This window comes from Pygoscelis adeliae, unplaced genomic scaffold, assembly GCF_000699105.1.
Source record: "Pygoscelis adeliae isolate BGI_AS28 unplaced genomic scaffold, ASM69910v1 Scaffold427, whole genome shotgun sequence".
Taxonomy (NCBI): domain Eukaryota; kingdom Metazoa; phylum Chordata; class Aves; order Sphenisciformes; family Spheniscidae; genus Pygoscelis; species Pygoscelis adeliae.
The window spans coordinates 993,243-1,008,383 of NW_008825214.1; the positions used below are offsets into that span (position 1 = coordinate 993,243).

Genomic DNA, 15,141 nt, shown 5'->3' on the forward strand with positions numbered 1-15,141 from the left:
GTCTGACCACACACCAAACAGGAACCAAGTACCTGCCAGAACTGAGTAATAAATAAGGGTTTTCTTTAAGTATATTTTAAAGATAGTAATGAAAATACAGAGGATACACTAAAGAAGAGAACACTTGACATGGATGTTTTGCACTGTCGTGTTTAAAAGCGCATCAAACTGCAATCAAAACATAGAGGCTGAACTGAAGCAGGTAATTATTCTATTCAGTATAAGAACCATGCATAAACTAGTACACCTTACTTCTTGCTTTACTGTGTTGAACAGAAAAAAGGCTTGCTGAAAATCTTCTGTTCCTCTGTAGTTTATAGTCAATGTTCATGTACCAAGTCATGTAAAAATTGCACAAAGTCTCAAGAAAAACATACAAAATTTCTTTACATGCACAATTGTCTTACATTGCAGTATTTGCCAATGTATGGTAATATCTGGATATTTTGGATGGCCAAGTGCACTTATCTCTGTGTAAAAGCTGGAATTCTTTGATAAAGAAAACTGGAAGGCAGGAAAGCAAACACAGAGTATGAGACCAATGTCAGACCTGAGACTTTTTGGTCTTTTTTTTAGCACTGCACTATTCTTCTGTAACTAGACAGACTCAAATATCAACAGGCCAACAAGCCATCTTTCAAAAAAGCATTCAGTGTCATACTCATTAAGCAATATTTTAAATTAAAAACAGACATGTTTATCAAAAATTACTTCTTCCCCTCCCAAAGCCCCCAAAATAGAGAGTAACATTGTATAAGAAAATTCTAAGAACTTGACTATACCAAAGTATCACACTATCACTAGTAACACATCTCCATTCTCACAATCTTCTTGAGTTCTTCTTCCCTAATAATGAAGTAAATCCAATTAAAATATACACTTTTGAAGAGTCACAAACAACGCACAGTAAAGTCCCGATCTTTGCTTGATGACTCTAAATGCTTCTGGTACATATTACACAGAAATACAAACTGTCAGCAGCTTTAGAACTGAAGATCCAGTATATCACAAGACACAGATCAAAACAGAAGAGTAGCTGTTACAGACACGTAGAAAACTGTTGCTTTCTGTAAGAATTGCACTTGTGTTTATTGAAAAGTTTGACACTGGCATTCCAAACAGTAACAGCAGTTCATAAAATATAATGGTCCAAAATGACTTTCAAATGGTGTAACTACATCTATGTTAAGAACTCAAATAATGGCAAAGATCCAAAACAACATGAGGGAGGACAAAAAATAAAATACGTCCTACTGAAATACGTCTTTCAAATTATCATTTGAAATTATAATTTACAGAATAAGCCAGTAAACAGGAAATATCGCAGTGTCAATTTGAAGTTGTGTAAGATATAGCAAATGTGGTTTAAGGGGAAATAAACACATCAAAACACTAATTGGGTTCTAAGCACACACCGTCAACAGGAAAAATATCTTTAAGTTCTCTAGAACTAACATACTTTGAACAAGCAACGCATCATCTTAAATGCTAGAAGGAACTTCATTAGACATACCTTTTCTCTCTGTTTTCTGTGCAGGGATGGAAGATGTGGATGTAGGCAGTTTTGATAAAGTAGATGCTCCATTAGCATCAAAGGATTTCTTTGGCTGGTGATCAGATTGTAGAGAAAATGGACTAGGAGGAACAGTGCTTGGGGTAGCAGTTGGATGAACCACTGGTTTGATGGGATGCTGTACTGGAGTAGAACTACTGTGAGTCTCTGCTCTTGGCAGTCTGTAGTCTCTGTCATTGTGCCTGCTTGTTTGAGATAAAATATTCTGTGGGAGCATACTACTGGCGTCACTGGAATGCTTGTCTTCCACTTTTTTCAGGGTTCCCCAAGTAACGTTGCAATAAGAAAAAAAAAGATTAAATTAGAAATTTGTCTAAGATTGCAGTGACTTTGATTAATACAGCTGCACATCAACAACTAGAGCTGATTGAACTTATGATTAAAAAAAGCCTCAAGTAGATCAGCATCAAAAAAGGCAAAATTTAATTTTACTCACTGACAAAATGCATTTTCTCTGACCTTTGCTTGATTTAGAGTTCCGGTTAAGCACTATGTTTTGATGAAAGGCTGCTTTATAACAAGTGTTACAGTCAAGTTAACTTTTGAAGTCTCCTAAAAAAATCTAAATCAAAATCTATTATTTTCATCTTATATTTAGCGTGAAGAGATAATTCGTGCCATTTTTCTTTTGTTCACTGAAAATCTTGAACATCGAGTATAACTTAATAGTTTCAAATTCTAGCCTTCAAAGAATTCCACTTCAAGTCACTCAAGTACTACTACAAAGAATTTACTTTCAGTTGAATTAATTCAGGAAGACTATATATTAAATGAGTGACTAATCTGCATTTGTCACACAATCATAGACTTTAAAATATGCTACACAGGGAACATACCAAGCAAATATAGAGTTATTATTTTTATTGATTCCTAGATTTTCACCTGTCACAGAACAAATAGTTACTGCAATATGCATTTCTGCTATCTTTTTGTAGCATGCAGCATGTTTTAGCATATGCAGTATGTTTCAGCATACACAGAAAAACAGCTCTTTATATATCTCTGCCTTGTCAAGTCCCAAGCAATGGGGGCGGTGGGGAAGATTAATACTTTGGCTTCTACTTTTAAACCATCCTGAGAACTATGCTACAAATTCACCCAAACTACATCAGCATACAGAAGGAATCTCACAGTACGACCATTTCCCAGAAAAAATTGACAAAGATGAAAGCTAGGTATCAGGAAAAAAAATTCCAAGTAACAGAAATTCATAGTCCGGGAAAGGCTTTGCTAAGAGTATTGGCATGGTAAAAATATGCTTTTGATACAGTACACAAGCCTCTGAAAACTCTGATATCATAATCCATTAAATTAGCTTATTATTTTCAGATGCGAAATCAAGGTTTTAGAAGAGACCTCTGCATCTCTATTTTTAAGCTCAGAATATGACATTGACAGGTCTCAATGATCACAACAGTCCAACTACACCATAAACTGTGCAAGTTGTTTCAATAACTACCTATAAAGATAATTAAATTAGGCAGTAAAAGCTGCAAAAAGGAGGAGTACCATGAAAAGCATTAAGCAAGCGTTGTACTAGTAAAGGCTCAAAGTTATTTTAAGAAACAACATTTGGGAGAGCTGTCTATGCTATCCGCTTTGGCCTTTTTATATAAAAAGGTGAGAAAAACAGCTAAGGAAAGATTTTTTAATTTTAAGTTTGGAAAAGAATACAGTAATAAAAACAAGGCAAGAATATATTACTGTAAAAAACCCACATACTTCCACTGGCAAACCCACTGGCAGATGTCGCCTGCATCACCTCTCTTCTGTAATCCCTATCTTTTGGAAAACTGTTAACTGACATTTTGCTTGCTTCTTTTTGCCTCTGCTCTCTGAAGAAAAGAAAACACAAGTTAAGTAAGAACTTACATCATCTAATAATATAACACTTTCCACGGGTGAAGTTACATGAGATGAATTAAACTATCCTAAGAGCTTGCTGCTACAAATGGGGTAGGCAAACTCCACCCACCGCTTCCTTACACCAGTGGTTGTCGAAGCCCCCAGTATACCAGTTCAACTCACTAACATTGTGGGGGGAGGGGGGGACACGACAAAAAAAAAAAACCACCCCCCCAAAAAAAAAAAAACCCCAAAGAAACCCAAACCAACCACACTTCCCTCTCCCACTCTGGATCATCAAGGGATAAAATAGGTGCCAGAGGTCATGGTAAGGGTAAGAACACAATCTTTTATAGCAGTAATCTATTAGATAAGCTCAACTCCTCCTAAATGAGCTTTAAGAATATTTATTCTTTATACAATGAAAACAGACACACACATATACCTTTCCAGCCACTCTTTTGGTTTTTCCCATTGTGACACTTCTGTTCGGCAGTTGTAGTAGTATTTCTTGCCTGAAGAGCTGATGTGTTCAGACCAATCATCCGCAGAATCGTAAGCCTTTAAAATACAAACAGCGTTGGACAAAGGACTACTTGAGAATTGTAATATACAAATTTAAAAGCTTCCACCCTTTTTAAAACTACATGGCATCTCCATATGCACTCATATCATGGCTTTCCATTTGTACCATCTCTAAATGCCTGTTTCGTTTTGATAGTTTAAAGATGTGACCACTACGCTCCTGTTCATTCTGCAATAGTTTCCTCTGTTTTATTCCCATCAACCCCAAAACAAAATCTAATAGTATGTTTAGTGGGATACAGTAATACCAATATTGATAACATTAGTCTTCTGCACCTTAAAACTTCCTCAAAAATCATTAATTATATTTTCAAAATTTTTCTGTAGTTCACAAATTTATCTATTCTGTTTTCAGTACAGTTTTTAACAAACACCACCATAACTACTAAAACTTGGATAATAAAAGTGACTGAAATTCACCATGTGTAATGCATCTTAAATAAGTAAAATCATACTGTCTTCTCTAGATTTACCAAAGTTCATGGAAAATATCTACTTCATTTAAATAATCCAGTATTTTAAAATTAAAAACAGGTACCTCAAAGCTCTAACGATTATCAATTAGAATAGTTTTACAAAATATAACAACTGCAGCTTGGGTTTACAGAGTGTTTATAAAATAAAGACTGATGCCGGAAAACTCAATGAAGCAGGTAATGTACATGCCACCTGTTTTAGACAAAATGATGAAAACATAGCATGTATGAATGGGGTGACACAGGGATGAATACCAATCACAAATACTCACCGCATCAGAAGTTTTGCTTGGATTATTGCTGGGATTAGAAGAATGTGAATTTGAACTATGAAGAGCACTGTGGTTATGTGAATTTTCTTGTGGAGAGTAACTGGTCCCTAAAGGAAAAAAGAAAGACTGTTCACCATGTATGTTTTCAAAGAAATCAACCATCTGCATTCTAAGGAGGTAGAAGGGGAAAGGAGAGAGGAGGGAAGAAGGCAAATTGTCCACAGCCTGGACCACAGCATAGTTCAGATGCAGAAGTACTTCAGGACACCATACTCATATTTCTTTTTCACACAGCGTAAAGCTCATTTTGCCTTTCTAGATGCAATAATGCAATATGTCCCTTCACTAGTCTTACTCTCAAACTTCATTCTGCTACAAACAAGCAAGTAGCCTTTATATTTTTTGATGGCTGAAGGAGTCCTAACATGTCAATTCAGAAATTAAGAGACATTTTCTCCTCAACATTAAGTCAGAAAGTTTACAGCTAGATACACAAAATCAGGTTTTAAGTTCACTGGAGCAATGCTGTTTTCTTAACCCTTTTGAGACTACTTGTAACTGGTTCTACGTAACTATTTCTGTTTATGCATATAGAGTAAATTAATTTTCCTGCACCTCAGTCTCTGCAATATAGGTATCAACATCTAGAATACCAAAAGTAGCATTTCCCAAACTGCCACCTGCTTCTGGCCTCCGTAACAACTGGTTCTCAAGGTAACCCAGTTTTCTTCATCACTGTGAAAACACTTGAACACGAAAGAACAGCTGGGAAATGAGAAGAGAGATAATTCTCAACACCTTTTACACCTACATTTGTGCCTAAGCTCAAGTCACCAATTATACCTGAACAGTTCTAATTACAGTTAAACAAGGCCACCCATTAAATCCTTTGCAATCTTATTTTAAATGTTCTGCTCTTAAGGCCTCCCATTCCTCAAAAATTTCTAAGCAAGTAAAAACTCTTCCATTCTTCTTTACATGATTTCCTCTTCCTAAGTTTTACATGTTCACATAAATCACACCAAACTAAGAAAAATCATTTTCTTACACATTTCAGGGAAAAACCTAGATAATCCAAATACAACACTCTCCCTGCCTTTATTTTTCCTCTGCCTACTGAGAAGTTTCTAAATACCCAGAGATACTACATCAGGTATCACTAGCTTCACATACTATATAACGATCTAAGTATGAAGTCAAAGTGCTCTGGAAACGGCAAAGGCTGTATCTTACTGGCAACAACAATAAAGAACAGTCCACTGATAGTGGACTGATAGGTGGGAGTGAATGGAGCCAATTTTTTTTTTTTATTTTTTTTAAGTCTTCTGAGGGTCACACACTCAGAAGATGACTAAATGATACATCATGGTGCAGAATGGGAGAGATTATAATGCAAATTCTATCTTCTGAGCCTTCTGACTACACAAGCATTGACAAAATTACTATTTCAAACTTCTTCCTCCCCGCCTCCAACCCTGCAGGTCATAAAAACAGTCCATTGCAAAAGCAAAGAGGTACACCATGACTAATCTGTTTAGTACCCTACAAAGGCTAAAGGCTGACTTGCACAGGCATGAGTTATTGCAACCTGAACCATCAGTAGCTCCGAACCTTTTCCTACGCTATTTTGGCTAAAACCATATGTCATTCTCTTTAAAGATCTGGCAGTAAAAAAAAAAAAAAAAAAAAAAAAAGGAAGAAGCCTTGTCTTCAAATACAGCCTTCCAAAAGCAAGATAATTAGTCCTACGCCAAAAGTATCTTACATGCTCAGAGCCAGGTGGAATGACTTACCATGGGGGTAACTTAAGCTTGTCAAAGCAATACTCACAACATCACATGCTTGTGATGCACGTGAACAACAACAAAAAAATTGAGCTTCTAGTGAATGATGTGACTTTACATGTTATGTGCATTAGAAAATTCCAGAATTTAGACTTTAATATACATTTATAAAAACAGACACATTTAGTACCCCTAAATGTATGCAAGAAGTATATTATAATTACAAGACTGTACTCCTCAATCAGTCACACCAACGGTCTTAATTATTCTTTTTAGAATCACTGGTTATGGAGTGAGATAGCTGTTTAATATTTTCATATTCATCATTCTGTTAAGTATTTATTTACTATACCCTTCCCAAACTCTACTGAGATAAAATCATTAAATTTCTTCATTTAGTTCTGTAGGTTGCTTAATGCAGGCATATTAGTTCATTTCTACTATGAGGTAAAATCATCTCCCTTTTTAAAGGAAAAAACAAGATGAAAATTTACCAGATGGCTTCTTTGAACAGTTTGGTATTAGTCACTTCAAAACTTCAGAAAACACCAATGTAGTTAATTTACTGTAATCCCATACCATGGATGCAGTAACACTACACTTTGTTCAGTGTACTCAAGATGTACTTGGTGATTTTTAAATACTGTAGTGGTCTAAATACACCGCCACAGTGAATCTAATCTAACACGCATTTTCTAAACATGAATAAGAGCCTACAACATACGTATTAAATCAATAAAATCCTTGAAAGCCAATTCTGTCCAGCCCATAAACAAACCCCTCAAACTCACTGAGCAGACTCTCAGCCCCCACGTGGTCTAACAGCTCAGCAGCATCCCCCCACCATTTCACACTGTTCCCTGGTTCCCAGTACTGAGTCACAAAGCACCTCAGAGCTAGTGTCAGAGCAGCAGCAGTCACACCCACCTACAGCTGGCCCCAATAGTAGAAACGCCTACTATGCAGCAGTTTCTTCATAAGGAACTCCTGGGCCTCTCCACACTGAGCTGCAGTCCTCCTAGCACAACTCCCAGGCTGCACACCATAGGCTTGCTCTGAATCAGGGATCCTGCCCTACTTGATCACAGCTGCTCCAGCAGTACCAATTGCCTCGGGTTGCCAGGACAAGCTACGTGGGCTTTTACAAGGGCCAAACATAAATACATACCTGATGCTGTGTAGGGCAATTACACAGTGTAATTACAGGTGCAGGTTCACCCCCCTACCTCCATTTTATTTTATGCATAATACCCGTTTACGTTTGGATCAGTACCCGAACTTCACGGGAACAAGCATATGAAAGGGCTGCCAAACTGACATTTGCTGTTGGGAAGCTTCCAAGACCAAAGCAGATGATGCTCGGGAGAACAAGAGTTTTAGGCACTTCATACAAGTTAAGGGCTTAAAGATCACGTGTAAACACCAAAACCATATCACCAAATTAACCACATACTAAAACCTTGCTGCCTCAGTATAAAAAGGTACATACCTGTAAAGCAGTCTCCTAGGAATTCTGACAACCCAGCCAAGCAAGCATTGCCAGCTCAGGTCACCAGGGAAAGTTGCTCAAGATCTTTAAAAGGCCACCAAGTGGCATGCAGAGAGCAATCCACAAGTGGAGGTCTACCTCTAAAAAGAAGGGGGGTTCCTCTTACTGGTATGCTAACTTTCACCATTAGCAAAGCCTAACCCCGAGCCATTGGGGTGGCTGTGACTTGCAATCAGCTATGTGTCTCCCAGCTGCATGCCTGGCAAAGTAGATCATGAGAACAGGATCACTAAGATTAGTCCATATCCCAGAAACAGGCCTGATAAGGTAGACAGCATGCTACCGTGCTTCGAGACATTCACTTATAGCACTTCTCACCCTTTCCTCTTACAGTTAGACCTTCCTTACTAGTCCTGCTTTGTTCAAGAAAGAGGGATAAAAAGACTTGGGTTTAAAATGTTTATTAGCATACCTTAAGATTTAGCAATTGCAAATACACATCTTTGATGCAGCATAGGGAAATTACTATTGCATTATAAATCCTTCAATTCAGTTACAGAACTCCCCCTGGAAATGTTTACTGCACCATCACTGTGACTTTCCTCAGCTTAATCATTATTTTGGAAGCAGTTAAATCTGGAAAGAGCTATTCCTAACGGGAAGATGGCCAAGAAGGGCATCAGCACTACAGTTTTATGTAACTGTAGTGGTGCAACCGTGTAAGCAAGCCTTGATTAACACTATCTCAGGTCATAGGACAGGTCAGAGTCAAGGTTAAATTATCGTAGCTATCTTCAAGTCTTCCAAATGAAAAATCACATCTTCCTCACTAGCGCATGAAAAATCAGCAGAAAGCACAAAAAGCGTGGTTCTGGGAACCAATTCAAAAAACAGGCTGTGACTTAATGTCTACTACAGATTTGAGATTCTGCCACGCCAAGACTCACTTTATCAACGTTTTTGTAAGTAGTTTCCAGATCCAAACTGCTGAATCCCAGACAGTTTGAACTGCAATGAGGCTTCAACACTACGCTGGACTTGGAAAACAGACATAACATAGGGTGAAATAAGAATATTCCATTTTGCAACATAGTCAGATTTCTCTAGTAATTATCACATTTAATTAATGTCTCCATTAACACCACATCAACTCTGAAATTAAGAAAAGTTGACATTCTGAGTTAGCTAAGGATCAGACTGCTCTAATAAAGCAACTGATTTCTCTCCCTTCTCCCCTGCCATCTTTCAAGAACAAGCTGAAACTCCTTCCTTTCCAAAACCCATACACCTATACTAGCAACCACAGCATCCATTTATAACCAGCTAAAATAAATTTTCTTGCTGCTTGATTAGAAGACTCAAATACATCACCATGTCATTCCACACCGTCCTCTGGCATCCAAGTGTCTTAGCCTAATTAAAACTCTTTTTAGCTCGTAACATTATACAGTATCATAAAATCTCCCAACTGAAATGCACAAATTAGAACAGAGACACATTAGAGTTATCTTCAAAAGATAATCTACAATCCAGATCAGCAAACAGTAAAAAAAAAAAAGCTATTTTTCATCCTCTTGAAACAAACATACACTGAGAAATTAGATGGTAAACAAGAATAGAATAGAATCATTAAGGTTGGAAAAGTCCTCCAAGATCATTGAGTCTAACCATCAACCCAACACCACCATGCCCACTAAACCATGTCCCTAAGCACCTCATCTACCCGTCTTTTAAATACTTCAGGGATGGTGACTCAACCACTTCCCTGGGCAGCCTGTTCCAATGTTTAACCACTCTTTCAGTAAAGACATTTTTCCCCACATCCAATCTAAACCTCCCCTGGCGCAACTTGAGGCCATTTCCTCTCATCCTTTCGCCAGTTACTTGGGAGAAGAGACCAACACCCACCTCGCTACAGCCTCCTTTCAGGTAGTTGTAGAGAGCGATGAGGTCTCCCCTCAGCCTCCCTTTCTCCAGGCTAAACAACCCCAGTTCCCTCAGCCGCTCCTCATAAGACTTGTTCTCCAGACCCCTCACCAGCCTCATTGCCCTTCTCTGGACACGTTCCAACATCTCAATGTCCTTCTTGTAGTGAGGGGCCCAAAACTGAACACAGTATTCGAGGTGTGGCCTCACCAGTGCCGAGTACAGGGGCACGATCACTTCCCTACTCCTGCTGGCCACACTATTGCTGATACAGGCCAGGATGCCGTTGGCCTTCTTGGCCGCCTGGGCACACTGCCGGCTCATGTTCAGCCGGCTGTCGACCAACACCCCCAGGTCCTTTTCCGCCAGGCAGCTTTCCAGCCACTCTTCCCCAAGCCTGGAGCGCTGCATGGGGTTGTTGTGGCCAAAGTGCAGGACCCGGCACTTGGCCTTGTTGAATGTTCACATGCCTCCACTCACACCCAGTATTTTAGCCAGGCACAAATAGTAAAATTACAGTAGTTGCAGTAGTACAGTATAGTGTTGCACTACGTAATAGTTAACTTTATACAGTCCAACACAGATACAGCATTTGTGTTTCCTTTTCAAGCAGACAAATACCTTGTTAATATCCTAACTCCCCTTCTGCCCATAATAAAAAATGTCAGTGCAAGTTTGCAAATGCTCACCAGCTGGGCAGGAAGCACGAAAAATGCTCTCTAGCAATAATGAGTGCTGTAACTGGAAGTCAAAGGCAGTCCTCCCCTTCACTCAACTCCAGAGGGAACAGGGATTCAGGAAGGGCTCTACGAGAGTCTTCTTTTCTGTGCCCAGAAACCAGGCATATGGAAACAAACACTGGGCAGCAGAAAAGCAAGGAAGTTCATTCCACTTGTTTCAACTCCATACATACTGTTCTGTGACTCCACATTCCACCTCTTAGCTAATATGCAATCAAATTCATTAAACTAGAGACAATATTAGAACTTGAACTTCCTCCACAGAACAAATGCTGCCCAACTGACAGACACTAATTATTTGTTAACAGAGAAGACTTAACAGCAAGATAGTTTATGGTAGTGCTATTTTATGGGGATAACTACTTAAAACTTGCTTCAACAGTGAAAATGATAGAAACTTATCTAGGATAAGCCTAAATTAAAATGTCTAAAGTGTATTTCAACTGACACATTTGTTACTTCAGTGCAAATCTTTGTGCAGAACACTTTGTAAAGTTCTGCATATGGGAGGAAAAAAAGTAACACAATAGGAACACAATACCCAATGTCTCAGCAGTAACTGAACCGCCTATTTTTATTTGCCACATGTAAAAGTAGTAAGACAAAACACAATTTTTCTTCACTGCATTTTTATGTAGCCTGCTGTATTAAAATAAAATATGGCTGTCTTCCATAGGCAACTAAAAGCATAAAAATTTGCAATTTTTCTAGCAGAGCAGTGGCCTCGGAGAATACATCAACTGCGCAGTAACGCTTTCCAGAAATTCGTAGCATACTAAGTTGAATGCACAGTGCTCTGCCAAAAGAAAATCTAGCCTGATCACTGTACTGCTCAACTGCCCAATTACATACTCATTATGCCCCCCAAAATAAATATTTTATACCAGTCAACAAGTAGCTCTACGAGCAAAAGAGCTTACAAAGCCTCATTTCCTCCCCTGCCCTCCTCTCCTACTGTATTTCCTACCCAGGACAGCAAAGTCTGTGCTGTTTTGTAATGTTTGATTCACAGGATAATCACCCCAATGTAAAGAATTTTTCATCCTTTTCTCCAAGTTACCATTCACACAAAATTTCACAGAAATTAGTCCAAAATGTTAGTATAAACAGACCAAGAGTCATACATACATGGACTGGGACAAATGACCAATAAGGGATGAAAATGATATTGTAAGCATAGAGTTTTCTTCATAATAGAATTTTTCTTCTAAAATGGTAGTAAGAACATGACACCTCAAGGAGGAAAAGCCAGGAGCAGTAAACCAATGAAAATCAAGGACTCGTACTGTTTTACTAATTAAATACTCAAAGAATGCCAAGTATTATTGATTATTAAAATGAAAAAGATAAGCTTCAAATTTTATCTTACACATTGTATAACGTAACAGCAGTTTGCCATTTTGCTGTCTTCTGCTTACATTTTTATTTTTAATTAGATCTGCCCAATTTATTTCAGAAACTGAAGTTTAATTTTAGGGCAAACAGTACAAACTGCTCTAGAAAGAAAACCAGTTATCTGGCCATCAAAAAGGAAATCAAAAGGCAGTAATAAAATGGCTCAAATTAAATTCAAACTTTGAGTTCTCATGTAACAATCCAGTGATTTACTACTCCAGCAGCTAACAAGCAGACTGTTTTCCTAGGGTTGCACTGCAGTCTAAATTGATGTAACAGCTTGGGTTGTCTTCACTGGTAGAGCAGATATAAACTTATTTTTGTCCAACCAAACCCTTCCAGTTTGTTCCTTTCCTTGTTACAGCTACAGCAAAATAATTAAATAATTCTGGGGTTGTTTTCTTCCTCCCCTCAGCCCAGCTCCCAGTAGCAGTGAGAAACCACTTTTCAACTTATACATAACTTAGAAAATGATCAGGTTCGCTGAACAAAGTCCACTGAAGCCATTGAGTTTCTGGAAGATCCAATACTCAAAAGTCGCAAGTCATATCCTTCAAAAGAGCCGAAGGGATGAAAGATGCACTTCCACTGCACTCTAGACAAATCCCTACCAACTTTCTTCTTCAAAGAAAACCTGTATATTGGCAGTTTTCTTGATATCTCAACCATTAAAACAAAAATAAGCAGAAGACTGGACAAATAATTTTACCATCACTGTAAAGATGTTTATTCTTTCTTTCTGAAGAGCAGTAAGCAATATTATTTGAAAGAATTTGCCTGTTTCTCTTAAATTAAAGCAAGTCCCAACCAGCTTCTAAACCTTTCTGATAAGAACACCTTAGAAAGACCCAAAGGTTACAAAAGTAGATACTTTTAAACATATTGAAATCTACAAGTTGAATTTACGTGAAAATAATAACTATAGGTGGACAACAAGTTCTTCAGATTTACATTTGCTATTTCCTTCCTTTGGGTTCAGGTCACCTAAAAAAAAAATGCTAGCAACATCCTCAACACTGCTTAACATCTCTAAAGCACCTAATTTATTTGAGATCAATTGACTTGAAAAAGCAGCTTAAGCAATTTTACCCATGGAAAATATGAAAAAGTACCATGAACTTCAGCAACAGAGAGTCATATTGCTAACTCTCTAGCTCATGACCCCAGAAGACTCAATGTATTAAGTAAAAAACAAACTCCCTGCTACAGCATCACTGATGACAGTCAATTTTAAAGTCTGTATAATATTGCAACACATATTAACGTTATCACATTTGTAGTAAGTGGAATAGGACATTCCTCTAAAAAGAAACTAGAGGTAGTTGAGAATAAAGCCAAACTATGCTTTCATTCTTGACTGTAGCTCAGAAAACATTTACATCTCTAATACAGTGTAAGAGAGTACACAAGAGAGATTCTTCTGTCCTCAAATAAGAGCTTCATACAGAAAGGAGCTTTTTAATTATTATGACACACAAAACAAGAAGTGTTAGACTGATAGCCAGAATCTCTACCACAAACCAATTATGATGCTATTTTAACTCCAGCATGGATAAGCACAGAATATGGGCAATAGACTAAATTTCCCCCTTCCAGGCCCTCCCCAGAAATACACCATGAAACCCAAATGAACAACCTCCCATGAACATACTGTAATATCTCTTAGTACTTACGAGATTCAAGTTCGGTAACAGAAGTCTAGCAGCACTGCAACGATGCACTATCCTACCTCAGGCAACAATACTTCCACAATCCTGATCAACTCGCAGTAAGCAGCAGACTGTCTGCCACTGGTTTGTGCTTCAGATTGCTCTAACACCTCTTCAAAAGATAACACCACCACTACATAAATACAGCAAGAAAGGTGTGAACAGGATTTCAGCTTATGTCAAATGAAGTATATCATGGTTTTTAAACTGGGTCATAAGTAGAAACTAACTTTATGGCTAAGCACCTTGTAATAAGCAGTTACCACAAAGACAGAGAAACTGTTCGCTTTAATAGAAAACAGTGTGCATAAAAGTATATTCAGTGCACAGCACAAAAAAACATTTCACTTCTGTCAGATCCCCTGAATCTCTATTTCTGCAATCATTGATACACATTAAATGTCAGTAGATAATTCCAATTTACAAAGTTTTTCTCTCAAAACGCAAGAAAAAGAAAAACTAGAGAACTCAAGACATTTCTAAAAAATATATTAGTCATCTGGGGTATTTTTAAATTACTAGCAATAGGCACATGCTCAAATGCTTTCTGAAAGTTAGGCTTAAGGGTTACTAAAATGGGATAAACAAATCCCTTAACACTGGGGGTGTGGGGGGTGTGTAACAATTTTTACTTTTATTCAAGGAGCTTCCCAAGTAACATAAAACAAATACACTGGAAGAAACACTGATATTTAACAACATACACCTCAGTAACGTAAGATGGAAATTGCTCAAGTGCAGACACTTTCTAAAAATTGGGTTTTCCAATGCTTTAAGATTGCAAATAGCACAGTAATATTATGAAAGACTGATACACCATAAACTGGTCATCACTGACAGAAGTTTGAATAAAGTCAGAGGTCGTGCAAAACAATTTCTGCTTACAAAGGAGAAAAAGAAAAAAAGCAGCAGCCAGAATACAGCTCTGAGACTACTCCTCCATTTTCTATGTATCAACAGCACCAAATTAGTACTCCCACTCAGAAGCTCCAACCAATTAAGCAAGGTATGACAACTTAATCTCCCTGACAAAATCCTCTGAGCAAAAATAAGATTAAGTAAGAACAAGGCAATGTTGTTTAGCAACTCTCAATTTTCTTTTAATGTTTTGGGGATAGTTTCTTGGGGACAAAGAACTTTAAGCAGAAGATTCTGTGAACGCAATATTACTTACAAATTAACTTGCAGGAAAGTTTCCATTACTCAGTTTAAAATAAGGAAGATGAAATTGCAGCTTTTTCTGAACATAGGTAGTGCTATCAAGTGACAAATGCTTGCAACCTTAACCCCATCTTACAAGTTTTCTTCATTTCAATTAAGCCTGCACCATTCAGAATCAGCAACTCC

At 37.8% G+C, this 15,141-nt stretch overlaps 1 protein-coding gene across 2 annotated transcripts in view; it reads right to left on the minus strand.

The window, feature by feature from the left end:
* WAC (WW domain containing adaptor with coiled-coil) overlaps positions 1–15,141 on the minus strand; it is a 65,413-nt gene that overhangs the window by 35,884 nt on the left and 14,388 nt on the right. For both annotated transcript variants that reach the window (XM_009329106.1, XM_009329107.1), the window contains exons 2-5: positions 4,752–4,858; positions 3,864–3,979; positions 3,296–3,408; positions 1,514–1,822 (exon numbers count right to left, since the gene is read on the minus strand). In XM_009329106.1, the coding sequence (XP_009327381.1) occupies positions 1,514–1,822; positions 3,296–3,408; positions 3,864–3,979; positions 4,752–4,858 (645 nt within the window). The remainder of the gene's footprint in view (positions 1–1,513; positions 1,823–3,295; positions 3,409–3,863; positions 3,980–4,751; positions 4,859–15,141) is intronic.